The following is a 13813-nucleotide window of genomic DNA, read 5'->3' on the forward strand; positions in this document are numbered from 1 at the left end:
AACTGACAATATAATCTGATTACATTAATTCACAGCCTTGGGAAAATAAATACTACCCTTCCTGATCACTGATTGAAATGCAGGATTCCTTTGAACATGTGAATGTCACATCTCTATCTCACACCCTGACAATGTCAGCTGATTGCAGGATACACCAGGTGTCTTCAGGGAATCACTCCAGCAACTTCAACAATACAAGTGATTCTAATTCCACAGTTTTTAATGATGTCTGATGTGCAAATGACTCTGTTAGCTCCGCTGAGGCACATTAAATTCCCACTTTGGTGATAATTCGGCTTTGAGCTATATGTTGCTCACTATTCTATCATTATCCTCCTGAATTCAAAATAACTACAGTAGCATAGCATAGGGGACTATACTCAATACCTATGATAAACATAATATAAAATAACATGAAAAAGAATATATATATACCTAAGTCACTTTGCTGTACAGCAAAAATTAAGACAACATTGTAAATCAACTATAATAAAAGTTTTTTTTAAAAAAAACTACAGTAGCCAATACCTTTTGCATGGATGGCCCTAGAGATTATCATATTAAGTGAAATAAGTCAGACAAAGACAAATATCATATGGTATAACTTATATGTGGAATCTAATTTAAAATGATGCAGAAGAGGAGTTCCCGTCGTGGCTCAGGGGAAATGAGTCTGACTAGCATCCAGGAGGATGCAGGTTCAGTCTCTATCCTTGCTCAGTGGGTTAAGGACCCAGCGTTGCTGTGACCTGTGGTGTAGCTCACAGATGCAGCTTGGATCCCATGTTGCTATGGCTGTGGTGCAGGCCAGCAGCTGTAGCTCTGATTCGACCCCCTAGCCTGGGAACCCTCCATATGCCACGGATGTGGCCCTAAAAAGACAAAAAAAAAAAAAAGAAAAGAAAAGAAAAGATGCAGGACTTATTTATAAAACAGAAACAAACTCAGAGATTTCAAAATCAAAATCAAAATCAAAGTTTCCAAAGGGGAAACCGTGGTGGGGAGGAATAAATTGGGAGGACAGGATTAACACATCCACACTAGTACATATAAAACAGATAACTAACGAGGACCTACTGTAGAGCACAGGCAGGTCTACTCGATGTTCTGTAATAACCTATCTGGGAATAAAGAATGGATCTATGTATATGTATAACAGATTCACTTTGCTGGAAACCTGAAGCTAAGACATTTTAAGTCAACTACACCCTAGTAAAATTAAAAATATAAAAATAGTAATAAATAAAACTTGCATAAAACTTTTGAAATCATAGGAATCCTTAATATAGTCAAAAGGGCTCACCGTTAAAGCCCACAAATGATTGCATGATAAAGCAAGTAACTTAACATGAACAACTAGAATATCTATTTTATATGAACAGACGAACTCCTTAGCATTCATAAAAACTTAAATATACAAATTTAATTTTAAGGTAGCAGAATGCAAACACCTATACACTGCCAAATCACACAATCTCTGCAGAATTCCAAGTTCTTTACTCATTTTTAGAGGGTGCATGATACTTGCTTATGATTACTCAATCTGCCAACAATTACCTAGAGGATGCTGGGCATCAAACGAAGGCAGGTATTTTAGGAGACTAAATTGCCTATTCTTCATCTATTTAGTGAATTATTGATGGAAAAACATGACAATAAGTTTCTGATAAGAAGGCAATTCCCTCTATGTTCCTGTAAGTTACTCTGAAACGAGAAAAAAAAAATCAATATCTGGAAAGAACTTCAATAAAAGTTTGGAATAAGGCCTAAAAGATAAAAAAGTAAAGTATTATCTGCAATGCTTAAAGGTAAAATAGCTAAATGGTAGTTAATGTGGCAGGAAGTTACAGGACTCACTATACTGTATTACTCGATGTCCTGACCCAACAGAAATTGAAGTCACTACTTTGTTTTTGTGTTTGTTTGTTTTTGTTTTGTTTTGTTTTTTGGCTTTTTAGGGCCACACTCTGGCATATGGAGGTTCCCAGGCTAGGGGTCTAATCAGAGCTGTAGCTGCCTGCCTACACCAGAGCCCCAGCAACACCAGATCCCAGCCGTGTCTGCGACCTACACCACAGCTCATGGCAACGCCGGATACTTAACCCACTGAACAAGGCCAGGGATCGAATCTGCAACGTCATGGTTCCTAGTAAGATTCGTTTCCGTTGCAACATGATGGAAACTCCTCAAGTCACTACTCTATTATTATTAGTGCCTGCCACTCTTTTTTCATTTATGGTCTGTCATTCACAAGGTAAAGAAATTCATTTTTATATTTGAAAGAAGGCTTGATTAAAGTATAGATGATACTTTCTAACATGCTCCAACAAAATGCATAAAGGTATTTCCTTCTTGAGTTAAAATCAAATAGATGCTTGCGGACACTTGTTTATTTATGGGGGTATGTACTTCTCTGGAAAAGAACAAAAATGCTAAGTAGAATTATATACCATGCTCATTTGCAAACAATTGTTGACACATTGGGGGAGAGGGGGCAGGGTGGACACTAGTCCCGTTTCAGAAACCCTGACTGACCAAAGTGTGACACAGCCCACAACCTGAGTAATTGAGGGACAGTACCAGAAACTGCAGTTCCAAACTTCTTCCACAAGAGGGAAACCTTCTACCACTGCTCCTCCTGGCAGAGGCTGTGCTCCAAGTAGAACAAATGTGTTATATAGTCCACAATCATTTTTAATTTTACTACTGACAGTCTGACAGGCCTACTTAATATTGCTGGGCTGACCTTTCCATATTTTGTGCTAAATCCTTTCTTTTTTTAAACATCCCTTAATCTGCTGTGTTGGGAAGAAGATACAATTGACTCCACATTACAACAGGCTGCAGTGACATCATCAGTCAACAGCACTGGTCAAAACAGGTGAGTGGAGGCAGGACTGCAGGCCACAACTGAGGCCACACATCAAGATTTCATGAGCACCCTGCACATGTGGGGCCGTTCCTGGAGAATAATGTTTAGCCTTCATCACTTCCCAGGAGGGGCTGAACATCGCTTTCCACAGCACAGAGAATAGTAACATGGAAGCTATGTTAATTTCCTCAGGTTCAGTCTAATGCTCCTGGGCAAGGAAGGGTGTCCATCCAACATCTTTCCTTAAGTGCTACCTTTGCAGACCAAGCAGGCTGGAAGAGAAAAGTAACAGAACTTTTCCTCCAACACACTTGAGAAGAAAGTCATTTGTAGCCTGAAAGATGCACAGAACTCGGCATGGGGTGGGGTGGGGGGCACTGCAGGAACCACATCCAGCCCTGCACCTTCCAGTGGGTCTCAGATTGATGATGGTGACACAGCTGCCATTTACCAAACCCTTACTTTGCACCGTACTCTGTAATAAATGCCCCACAGGGATCCCTTGTTTCAACCTCTCCACAACTCTGAGGGCTGCACTGTCATTAGCTCCCTAGGAACAGATGAGGTGTCTGAGGCATGAGGAGGCTTTCTGTGGTGGGTTACGAACTCAGCTGGCAAGTGGACACCAAACCAAGATGAAACCTAGTCAGTTTGACTCCAGCAGCCAATCAGAATGTTCCACTGACCCTCACTAGCCTCTGAAATCAGGGGTCGCACCTCATACTGCTCACCTCATCCAATTGGCAAGAGGCTTTGCTGGCTTATGAGGGTATCTTCTCTGAGAAAAATCTGAGAGAAAATTCCCAGGCAGGTTCTGCTTTGTTCCCCTCGGCATCTCAGGCACCTGCCCAGAAACTAGGAAGAACTAAACCTGGCTTTGTAGTGGTTTTTTTTTTTTTTTTTAAGATTTTTATTTTTTCTATTATACTTGATTTACAATATTATGTCAATTTCTGCTGTACAGCAAAGTGACCCAGTCTTTTCCTCACATTATCCTCCATCATGTTCCATCACAACAGTGTCGAGATAGTTCCCTGTGCTACACAGCAAGATTCCATTGCTTATCCATGGCTTTATGGTTTATGACCATGGGACTCAGGCTGAAGATGCTGGAATTTGAGGCCTTTCATAATATTGCAGAGTTTATATCAAACTTGGAAATCTTTCCTCCTTTACTAGGGCCAGCTCAGGTATGATCCTGCCCCCAAATTTCTGACAGAAAATGCTTGTGATTTGGGAAACTTCTTACTGATCCCCTCTACTGAACAAATCTGAGATGGAAGATGAAGGCTGCCATTATTCATTTCCTATCTCACTGCCCCTTCATTGATCATTGCATAGAAAAGAAAATATGACCTTGAGGAAAAGTGATAAGCCAGGAGTGGCCAGACTTGGGGGAACTAAGCCAGCAACAGGTTGGCTTCCCAAAAAGGAAGTCTATGGTTCACATACCAACACCTAAGGAACCTGAGATCAGTCCAGGGATGGTGCCAAATGTCTAGAACTGAAGGCCACTGAGACTATAAAAAGATACCCTCTAGGCAGAAGCTATGTTCCTAAGCAATTGAGTTACATCGTCAGAAGGGTGGACCAAGTTGAATATAGATTCCAGTCAGCACTGGAGAACAGAGACAGGCCCAGCTGTCAAGGGGTGGGAGGGTTGCCTTGGCATCTGACCCAGTAAAATCTGTGGCTCTACTTCCATTAAGAAACAAAGGAGTTAAAAGAAACCAAGGGGAGTTCCCGTCGTGGCGGAGTGGTTAACAAATCCGACTAGGAACCATGAGGTTGTGGGTTCGGTCCCTGCCCTTGCTCAGTGGGTTAACGATCCGGCGTTGCTGTGAGCTGTGGTGTAGGTTGCAGACGCGGCTCGGATCCCGCGTTGCTGTGGCTCTGGCGTAGGCCGGTGGCTACAGCTCCGATTCAACCCCTAGCCTGGGAACCTCCATATGCCGCGGGAGCGGCCCAAGAAATAGCAACAACAACAACAACAACAACAACAACAACAACAAAAAAAGAAACCAAGGAATCCTGACAACCAAGGCACATATAATGGGGTTATAGGGGCTAGTGCCCAGAAAACCAATCCAGTGGATGTCAGATACCAGGCTGGTACAGCAAGACCAACTCTAGCCATCAGTGCTATAGCTGAGGCTTCTTTTACTGCCAGACAAAGGTAGGTTCAAAGAATGTGATTATACCAAAGGGCAACAAAGGAGCAATTAACAAAATATACTTCAACGCAGGAGCCATACTAAGGTGGGCAAAGGCAGTCACTTGGCCGGTTCCCAAGAAGAGGTGGGTTGGCCTTAACTGTCACATGGACCAGCACTGCTCTGACTCTCAAGGAGAGGCCAAAGCAGAGGCACTTGCAGCCTGGAAGATGCACTGGGCTCCAGGAAGTAAGGGGGGGGATCCAAACTCTGTGTTTGGAGAGAAGGAAGACAATTCAAGTGACTCTGCTGTAACTTTAAAAACTGTATGATTGACAGAGCTTCCGATGTGGCTTAGCACATTAAGAATCCGACTAGTATCCATGATGACATGGGTTCGATCCCTGGCCCTGTTCAGTGGGTTAAAGATCTGGCATTGCCTCAAGCTGCAGGTCACAGACGCGGCTCAGATCCTACGTTGCTGTGGCTGTGACGTAGGCTGGCAGCTGTAGCTCCGATTAGATCCCTAGCCTGGAAACTTCCAAACACTGCAGGGGTGGTCCTAAAAAGAAAAATACATATACACATATTTTATATGTGTGTGTGAATATATGATTTATCTATATGATTGAATATAATTTTAGTATTAGAAAAATTGGGGGCACACCACCTGCTTGAGCCATCAGAGATCTGGGGAGCAGGTGAAATATCTTTAGTACCATTCAGTGCTGTACACTCCATAGTCAGTATAGCCACCCACACAAGGTAAGTTTGGAGAAGTCTTACATACGTACAATTTTCAGGTGAGATAAAAGTCTCATGACATCTGCCATGTCTGCCAGGATGAGCAAGCGTGTCACAGCCGACAGCAGAGCCCTGGCCGCCCGCACCATGGTGCCCCGCTTCACCGAGGAGCACGGGTCATCAGCAAACTCTGAAGAGGCGATGCGCATGGTCTCACCTATAAGATAGACATGGAGACACAGGTGGGTCACTAGGAGGCTCAGAGGCTGTCTGTCACAAAGATCTGTACACCTGACATGGTCGCTTCTGTTGCAAAACTACCATGACCCTCAACACAACAGAACCTTTCAAGTCAGATGCATCATGGCTCCCAGGCAGTGCTCTGGACAAAACCCAGGTGTGAAATGATGGCATCAATAAGAACTATAGTTAATTCAGTGTGTCTAAATGTTGAGATGAAAGTGCTAGATGGGCCTTAATCACCCTCATTCTGCGTGTCTCTTGGAATCAGTGGTATTCACTAGGCTAGCTGGTTTCTGACAGTTGAAGAACAAAGTTAACTGCTCCACAGAGGAATGATGCTTAAGACCCTGGCCTCATTAACTCTGTATTCTTAATTGCACTGATTAGACAATAACAGGTAATAGGGATAACCCAATCTGGTTTTTCAATGCTCTAAAACAGAGAACATTTAAGAGACAATTGGACCAATTCAAGAAATGCGTATTTTTAAAAATTTTTATTCAACTATAGTTGATTTACAATGTTGTATTAGTTTCAGGTGTACAGCAAAGTGACTCCATTTATATATTATACATAATGTATATATATATACATATATACATATATATATGTTCTTTTTTAAGATTCTTTTCCTTTATATGCTATTATAAGAAACTAAGTTTAGTTTCCTGTGCTACACAGCAGGTCCTGGTTGCTTATCTATTTTATATATAGTAGTGCATATATCTTACTCTCAAACACTAATCTATCTCTCCCTGCTTTTCCCCTTTGGTAATCATAAGTTTGTTTTCTATACCTATGAGTCCATTTCCTTTGTGTAAATAAGTTCATTTGTGTGTGTATATATATATATATTTAGATTCTATATGTAAGCAATAACATGATATTTGCCTTTGTCTGACTTACTTCATAAGCATGATAATCTTTAGGTCCATTCATGTTGCTACAAATGGCATTATTTACTCTTTTTCATGGCTGAGTAATATTCCACTGTTTATATATACAATACCTCTTCTTTATCCAGTCATATGTCAATGGACACTTAGGTTGTTATCATGTCTTAGCTATTGTAAACAGTACTGCTATGAACATTGGGGTGCATGCATCTTTTCATATTAGAATTTTCTCCAAATATATGCCCAGGGGTGGGACCGCAGGATCATATGGCAGTTCTATTTTTGAATAGATGTTTATTAAGCACATACTTGTGTCAGATTTTCTTCCAGGCCCTAGAATTGCAAAGGTGACTAAGAATACCCTGGCCTCAAAGAGTTCTTGGTCTGAGGAAACATGTAAATACATACTCATTAAACAGTGATTACGTGCCATCGCAGACATACTATTAAAAATAGAGGCAAGGGAGAGGAGGAAGTGATTTACTCATTTAGTGTAAGGCTGCAGGGGAAGTTATTGACATTGGTGGCCTCTGAAAAGCTGGGAGGAGGCGGTGTTCACCAGAAGACAAGGGTGGGAAGCTCCATCAAGGCAGCAGGAGCACCGGCACAGAGAGGCCACAGAACTTGAAGCAGGGTGCTGTGTGCATGGAAATGCAATCATCTGGGAAGTGACAGTAAGGGAGGGGTGGGGGAAAGAGAGGCACCAGGGCCTGTATCCTCAGCAGGGAGGGAAATGACCTAATAAATGTTTGCTTTGGCCACATGACATAAAGTAAACTGGAGAGGACAAGACTAGTGCAGAGAGAACAGGTCAATGCCACTGTCATCTGAGAGAGCAGTCACGAGCACATGGACCAGGGAGACAGGAACATGCTACAGGGAGGCAGGGGAGGATTAATGAGATGTGCAGGAGAGAAACAACAGCTCTGGGGACAGATGAGGTATGGGAACCAGAGAGGAGACGGAGGTGATGGTGAATACAGACCCAACACAATGGACAGGCACATATTTGCACAAAGAGACCCAGGAGTGGGAGACAAAGGGAGACACTAACTATGTGAAACTGGCCTTGTACCAATGGGAGGCACCATCACCTGGGGTACAGCAAACTGGAAAAAAGCACAAGGAAGCTGCACACACATAGAAGCAGAGCACACATGGGGTACAAATGCTTCCATCAACATCAAGAGTTGAGTTAAAATGACTGATTATTTGATTTAGGGTGACACAATCCATTCAATATTTTATTTATGAAATGGCTATTTCTCATCTATTAATCAAAACCAAGTTCATTTAAATAAAGTCAATATATCCCTGAACATCCATGCATCCTATAATTTACCTTAAGACACAAGGGAAAATAAAAAAACACTTTTCATCACTTTATAAACAGATCAAAATACAATGTAATTCCCTAAGTGTTATAGTTATTTCACCCTCGCAGGGATACTTTTTATACTTACGAAATGTGGGTGTGTAAGTACATAGATTGGACTTTGTAAAAAGGCTACTGTCTATGACAAGTACATTACACAGCCAACCAGCTCAGTCTTTAAGCCTAGGTGCAAATAGTTTGATGTGTAACAACAGCAAGGGAGAGGTTTAAAAATTCCTTATCGTATTGGTGGATTTTCAAGATGTATGGCTCTAGAGGCTGACATAAACTTCAAGGTAGAGGCTGGCAATTAGGAGGCACAGATTCAATCCAAGTGTCCCTCCTTGCCCCAGGCTCACATAAATCACCTCTCTGCCCATCCCTCACCCCCCAGACAAAGACTCAGTAGCAGATATCAGGGTGTCTGTGTGATGGGAAGAAGGCTACCTCATTCTTATTCTGTAGGGTGCAGCTAGAAAGAACATTACACCCTAAGGTGAAGAAGTAAAAATCTACACATACCTAGAAATAGTGCTATCTATAAATATAGATAAATATCTGTAAATAAATCTTTCTAAATATCAAGAGAGTCATGACAGGTCAAGAATGGACACATTTGGGAGTTCCCGCTGCAGCACAGTGGGTTAAGAACCCGACTGCAGCAGGTCAAGTGGCTGTGGAGGTACAGGTTTAATCCCCAGCACAGCACAGTGGGTTAAAGGATCCGACAGTGGTGCAGCCGGGGCTCAGATTCAATCCCTGGCCTGTGAACTTCCATAGGCCACAGGTGTTTCCATTAAAAAATAAAAGAAGAAGAATGGACATATTTGTACAGGGTATTAATGGGTAAACTGGCTGCTGTTGGAAGGGATCCACTTACTCAAGGAAGGGGAAGATTTATTCTCCAGGTGAACCTCGGTGCACCTGGGGAGCAACATGGTAGATCCCAAATTCTTCAGCTTACACTGCCATGAGCCATAATTTGGGTAAGAGGACACCAATCAGGTAGGGCTATTCTCAGAAAAAAAGGGCTCCAAGAGGAGAGTCCAGCCACACCCCCCTTCCAGCATGTGGAGAAACCATGCCTCATCAAACTGCTTTTTAAGACCCGATGTTCATGCCACGAGTCATTACAATGGCACTTCAACCAGATGCTGATGGTTTGCTCAGCAAATGAAGCCAGGGGATGACCCTAGCAGTACGGAGCTCTCAGGGGGGCTCATCAGCTTGGACCCCACAGCGCACACTCCTGAAAGGAGCCAGGGAGAGGTCGATGAGAAAGAGCATGAGACAGAGAGACAGAGATATCCACATTCGTAAATGTGACTCCTCAAGTGGAAATCTCATGCTCAATTCTGAAATTCCCCTAAAATAAATATAAGACATTTAATCCATTGTGAACAGGAAACCCACTTGAAGCAGATACAAATGATTTCATGTCGTTAAAGATTTCAAAGGAAAGGCAATCGTAAATTGGGCTATAACTTGAATGCATTTTACATCCCTATAGTTTTAGGATTATGAAAAGAACATGGAAACCTATTTTACAAAATGATAAGCAAGTTTATCAGAATAAAATTAGCAATTTCCCCAGGGAGCTGTTTTTTCTCTAAGACTCATATATTTAGCTAAGAAAGAGCACACGTGTAGGAGAGGGAAGGGAGCTGTGAAGAGAGGACAACAGAGCTGCCTGTTTCTTTTATATACACTCTTGTATTCAAGCTCATTAACTTGATTATAGACCTAAACTCAGAGCAGGGTTTCTATGATAAAGCCTTTGATCTTCTCAAGCCACTACCACCTGCTGCAAAGAAGAAAAATTAACATCTCCAAAAAAGTGACTCAGGGGAAAGTCATAATTAATATGTATACAGGGCTTCTGTATAAAGGTTTATTTTGTTAATTATTGTTCCAAAAGCTTTACATATATTAACCCATGGATTAGAAGAGAATACATCTTTAAAGTAACAAAGACCAAAGATCATATCCTGACTCCTCCCCAACCATTACTAAATATATGAGATTGGCAATTATTCAGCTTTTATGTTTTAGTCCCCTCAACTGTTTAGATAAGGGTGAGAATAATAATAGCTATTTCATGCACTGTCACTAGGGTTGAAGACTGAAGATAATCTATTCCAAGCACCCAGCACAAGACCTTAGCAGGAATGGGAGCTTACTCATTGTTACCATTCATACCGCTATGATGCTCTGCAATACAATAAGAATAGTTGGTGAACTCCTGGTTAAAGGTTAAGAAGTGTATTTTGTGGCAGATTTCTCTAGCAGTGTAAACAATAATTTAAAAGCAAGGAAACTCCTCCCTGATAAAAACATACTACTTTAGGACTGAATACACACCCATTCCCTCCCCACCCCATCCCCCCAAAATGGTGTTGCCTCTTGGTTTTCACATCTGTGCTGGTTTCAGTTCCTATGCTACTCTGGAGGAACTGGGATCTTTGCAAGGATCTACTAAATGTAGCAAGAACCATATTCCATAAAATGGTGATTACTGTTTTTCCCCAAAGCAGCTTAAGACCATAAACTTGGTAACAGTCAACAGCGATGTGCTAAGCTTAAAAGAAAAACAGAGTTCAGAGGGTCGATACTGAATCCAATGTCACTTACACTTTCATAAAAATAAAGAGCAAAGAAATTGATGAAAATGTAAATTTCATTGTGCAGTTAAAGTGTTTCTGAAATAACTGTACCATATCAAACATAAAATTAAAAACCTATTGTAAGTCAGTTTGTAAAGCCAGGAAGCACCTGATAAATCATCTTTTGCATAAATTCAAATTTTCAATAACCCTGTTATGTTTAAGGTAAGCCTCTCTCTAAAAAGCATTCTGTTGACTTCTTTATATTCTTAAGTCAATAAATGTTTCTATTGATCAGTATCTCTATTCTCCTATAACCATGACTGCAAATCAAAACCCAGTGAAATGTCAGTAGACTGAAAGATCGTACTTGGTAGTTGAAATATGATTTCAAAAACCTTTGAATGTGATTAGGAAAGAAAAAACAGTTCATCTAGACTGAACAGAGATAACAGGATCATCAAAAATGAGATCATCTAATTTTGAATGAAAGAGGCAGGCCCACCATCTCAACATACAAATGTAGATGGAGGACATCTCAGTTTCCTCTTGATAATTAAGATACTGTATAAAAAAAAAGGCAGAATAGGTGGTGGTGGGTTGGCGATTTAATGTCCACATTTCAGAATTTATGAATTCCTTGAAAGACATCATGCAGCCTAAATCTTAGCAGGTGCAAAGTCCAGGTGTGACCTCTGAGACAGGAACCCTCTGCCATCTTAGGAGACCATCCGACTTGAGATAGCTCTAACAGTTAAATTTTCATTTTTAATTTTATGGAAGTATAGTTGATTTACATGGTTAATTTCTGCTATAGAGCAAAGTGACTCAGTTATATATATATAATTTCTCATCTTCTTTTCCATCATGGTTTATCACAGGATATTGAATATAGTTTCCTGTGCTCTAGAGTAGGACTTTGTTGTTTATCCATAACTGTTCAAATTATTTCTTCAAGTATTTTGATTTTTGACCTGTTCTTCTGAAATGTGTATAAAAACTGAATCCCATCTTCAACACTAAATCTTGAGGGAATTTTTTTAAATGTCCTTCATGGAGAAGGGAAATATCAAAACAAACATGCATCGCCAAGGCCTGAAACTAATGCTGCATCCAGGTTATGAAAAAGACTGACATAAAAAAAATGAACAAACTCCCACTAGTTCTCCAAACATTAAATACCTACTGACTAGTCATTAAAGTTGGGATGACATGTTCGCCTTACACAAACTTTTAAGCAAATTAATAGCATAAACAAAAATCCACTTCGGAGGGAACAAATCTGGTTTCTGGCATGTTGTAAAAACCATTGATAAGACTGAACAAGTCATTCTGATCTATTTCAGGATCTAAATTACTAGCTATATTTGAAAGGTATTGAATGTGAGCTCATTGGTGAAGTTCAGTTCCTTAATTTCAGAGGAGAAAAGGCAAGTATCAAGAACCTTTTATGGTTTGCTTGAGGGCACATAGCCAACTTATGGCAGAGTCCAGACCAGAAGCTGGTTCTCTTGACTTTGAGTTTAAATTTGCTGCAATTTACCACTGTAGTCTATTTCTTTGGAAACCTGTTTTTGGATGCTTTCAAAAATTCACAACTGACTGTCCCCAAGTTTGTCCATATAACTTAAACCTTTTTATACCTATTTGGATGTCTTGACACCATGTCTAGGGGGCAAATATATCTAGAAGATCCCATAATATCTCATAACTGTCAATAGTACAACTAAATAATTCTTGCCCTGATGATTTCAACCAGCATAGCTATAAATACAAAGAAAAGCAAATAGGAAGTATAAAAAGACACATTATATCATTTGCATCTTACAGGCTGCAGATGAATAAACTATGCTTGAAATTGTTATACTGTGAAATAACAAGTCAACCTTTTCTAAAGTAGTCTTTGTTTATACAAAGCACAGAAACAATTCTCATAATGAAAAAAGTTGATTAAGGATAGAAAACTCTACCAGGCATTTCAAAATTAGAAACAAAACAAAGTAATGTTCCAAGTAATTGGTGTAATGAACATGGTAAATGGTGCTATAAAATTGTAGCTTACTTAAGGTATATTTTAAAATACAACATGGAGGAAAAAAGCTGGTTTTCTTCACTGGTTTGAGGGTGGAAAAAAAACCAGAATGATTGGATTCTAGGATTTAGTTGGCATAGTCTATGCTTTATTTTCTGAACTGCCATTGATTTTCCAGTCACTACAGAGAAACGGCAGTTTCATAAAGGTGATTATAGTCATGAGTTTTCCTTACTGAACTTATGAGAGGCATCCACGTCACCATCATTCTGGCTCCCATGTTAAGAGAGTTCACAGAAGGACCACATCTAAATCAACATCAGTATATCAAGTGTAATCAAACACAGCTAACAAAAATGTATTTGTTCTGTGGGAGGATCTGGCAATAGGCCACAAACAACATTGATTCAGGATAACCCCAAATCCCAAATTAAAAATGACAAGCTGCCCAAATGTGCTAATTCCAGCTTCCTTCGCTTCTATGATCAACAGCTTGTCACGAGGATCAGGATGGATCTCAGACAGACTTCTCTCCTTCCGACTCAAAAGTACATTTTTAAAATAAGTGAAATAAGGTCATAACAAACATCAACCTTGAGAGGAAAAAATATCTCAACAGAGTGACATGCTGTCTTAAGGGGCATTTGGAGGGTTAGAGGCAGGAGAGTAACAGCCCTGTCTACACTGCCTGAAGCATGTAGGAATGATTGGATGATCATAATTACAAATATGTGCCCAGTATCTAAAGAGTTACATATCATCGCGCTCATCCTTTTATTCATCCACTAAGCATGGATTAAGCACCTGCTATGCAGCAGTTACTTACCAGATTCTGGATAGTTAAGATGAAGTCATGATTCCATTCTTGCCCTCTACTTCCTAGCATCCTGATCTT

At 40.4% G+C, this 13813-nt stretch overlaps 1 protein-coding gene across 1 annotated transcript in view; it reads right to left on the bottom strand.

The window, feature by feature from the left end:
* The window catches only part of LOC125128451 (catenin alpha-2-like), a 439297-nt gene that overhangs the window by 45846 nt on the left and 379638 nt on the right, over positions 1 to 13813 (bottom strand). Inside the window, exon 4 of the mRNA XM_047782796.1 lies at positions 5820 to 5986. Coding sequence (XP_047638752.1) covers positions 5820 to 5986 — 167 coding nt within the window. The remainder of the gene's footprint in view (positions 1 to 5819; positions 5987 to 13813) is intronic.

The sequence above is a fragment of the Phacochoerus africanus genome, chromosome 5 (assembly GCF_016906955.1).
Source record: "Phacochoerus africanus isolate WHEZ1 chromosome 5, ROS_Pafr_v1, whole genome shotgun sequence".
Lineage (NCBI taxonomy): Eukaryota > Metazoa > Chordata > Mammalia > Artiodactyla > Suidae > Phacochoerus > Phacochoerus africanus.